The 1541-nt window shown below is 36.4% G+C and overlaps 1 protein-coding gene across 1 annotated transcript in view; it reads right to left on the bottom strand.

Moving 5' to 3' along the window:
* Window positions 1-1541, bottom strand: part of tbata (thymus, brain and testes associated) — a 7320-nt gene that overhangs the window by 3904 nt on the left and 1875 nt on the right. Inside the window, exon 2 of the mRNA XM_013911658.1 lies at window positions 195-359. Within this exon, the coding sequence (XP_013767112.1) occupies window positions 195-359 (165 nt within the window). The remainder of the gene's footprint in view (window positions 1-194; window positions 360-1541) is intronic.

The following is a 1541-nucleotide window of genomic DNA, read 5'->3' as shown; positions in this document are numbered from 1 at the left end:
CTTTTGTGTTTGGGAAGTTAGACTGATTTTTGCAGCCATTTCTTTGAGTTCATCTCTCCAGGCATCTGACAATAGTGCTGTGAAAAAAGAAACAATTACAAAACGATTAAAGCCATTACTCATAATTGGCTTCTTTGGGGGCCATTAGAAAAGACATAAAGACATTTAGGTGTCATATATGTTAGTACACATACCTGATTTAGTTTTGTCTCCGCAGACTCCATAAAGATTTTGAGCAAGCTGAAAAGCTGGCTCTGCTGCTTTCCTGTTTATGTGGCTCTTGAGAAGTGGATGAGGAAATAACGATGACGTGACACACCAATCATCTCTTACCATGCAAATTGGTCTGCCTGTGAATCCTGTGGGAATGAGAAATGCTCAGTATTCACCCTGCTCACAGAAAAGTGCTTTAGAGGCACGAATCCATCGAAGCAGTACAATTTAAAAAAAAGGAGCCAGCAGAATCCCTGCTGAGAATAAACGTGACGAGTTCATGGGAACCTCAGGGATGTAACCTTCTTTTCTACCAGTAGTGCAGTAAATTTATCTATTCATGTTACATATTAGCATTCCAGGTGCCCAAACAGCTGCTTGAAATATTTCATATAGAGCAGGTTGTGAAAGAAGGAAGACTTCAAGAATGAAGACCTTGTTAATGGCTTTAGCTCATATTAACTTTAATTAGCTCTGACAGGTAATCACCTCGAGTCAGAATTAATTAGTACGCAAACAGATTGTTATTCAGTGTGTCCCAGGTAGATTAGATAATAACCTCTAAATTAATGCAGCAAAGAGACTTTGCAGTCTCAAGTTGAAAAGCATTTGGTAATGACAAAGGGAAAATGCTAATTGAGGACAGCAGGATAAGATATTAACACAACATCATCACATTTAAAGGTTTGTAGGAGATACACTCAAAAAACGCTGATGTACTATAGCTAACTTGCAAGACACAAAAAATATCATTTGGTATAGTTTTGTTTGTTTTAATCATATTACATTTGTATTTATGATGCAACTAAATTTTACTTATGAACACGAGTTATGAAAGAGCCTCACAAACCACTACACATTTCTAACATGTCGTGGGAGAAGTTTGCCTTCAGCACTTTCTGCCAGGCTTTCTAACACATGGTAGACACGGGAAAGGGTTTTACTGAACCTAAATTTGGATGTGTTTTTTTTTCTTTTTCCCAAACCTAACAATCTGGATCAAAGTGGAAAAAGATGAAAATAATAAGCCAGCACTGACTTTAGTTAACAAATACAAACTCCAGTCTCCTGGGTGAAAATATCTTTGAGCAATTATTCCAGCACAGTCTCCTACCTTCATAGACTTTATTACTCCTTACTTTAACTGAATTTCAGTGATGGATGGATACTTTCTTGGACACACTTAATTTGATTCAGTTAAACAGTTATTCAGTTATTTGCTATGATTTCTTCAATAAGTTGTTTACTTCTTGTTTGCATAAACAGTGCAAAGCATTACGCTAAATATCACTGACAAATTATATATAGTGTGTCCAATTATAAGGGCA

Source organism: Pundamilia nyererei, unplaced genomic scaffold (assembly GCF_000239375.1).
Source record: "Pundamilia nyererei isolate P.nyererei 1_Seehausen unplaced genomic scaffold, PunNye1.0 scaffold00069, whole genome shotgun sequence".
Taxonomy (NCBI): domain Eukaryota; kingdom Metazoa; phylum Chordata; class Actinopteri; order Cichliformes; family Cichlidae; genus Pundamilia; species Pundamilia nyererei.
Note: the sequence above shows the minus strand (reverse complement) of the source record. Positions and strands in the feature narration are given on the sequence as shown.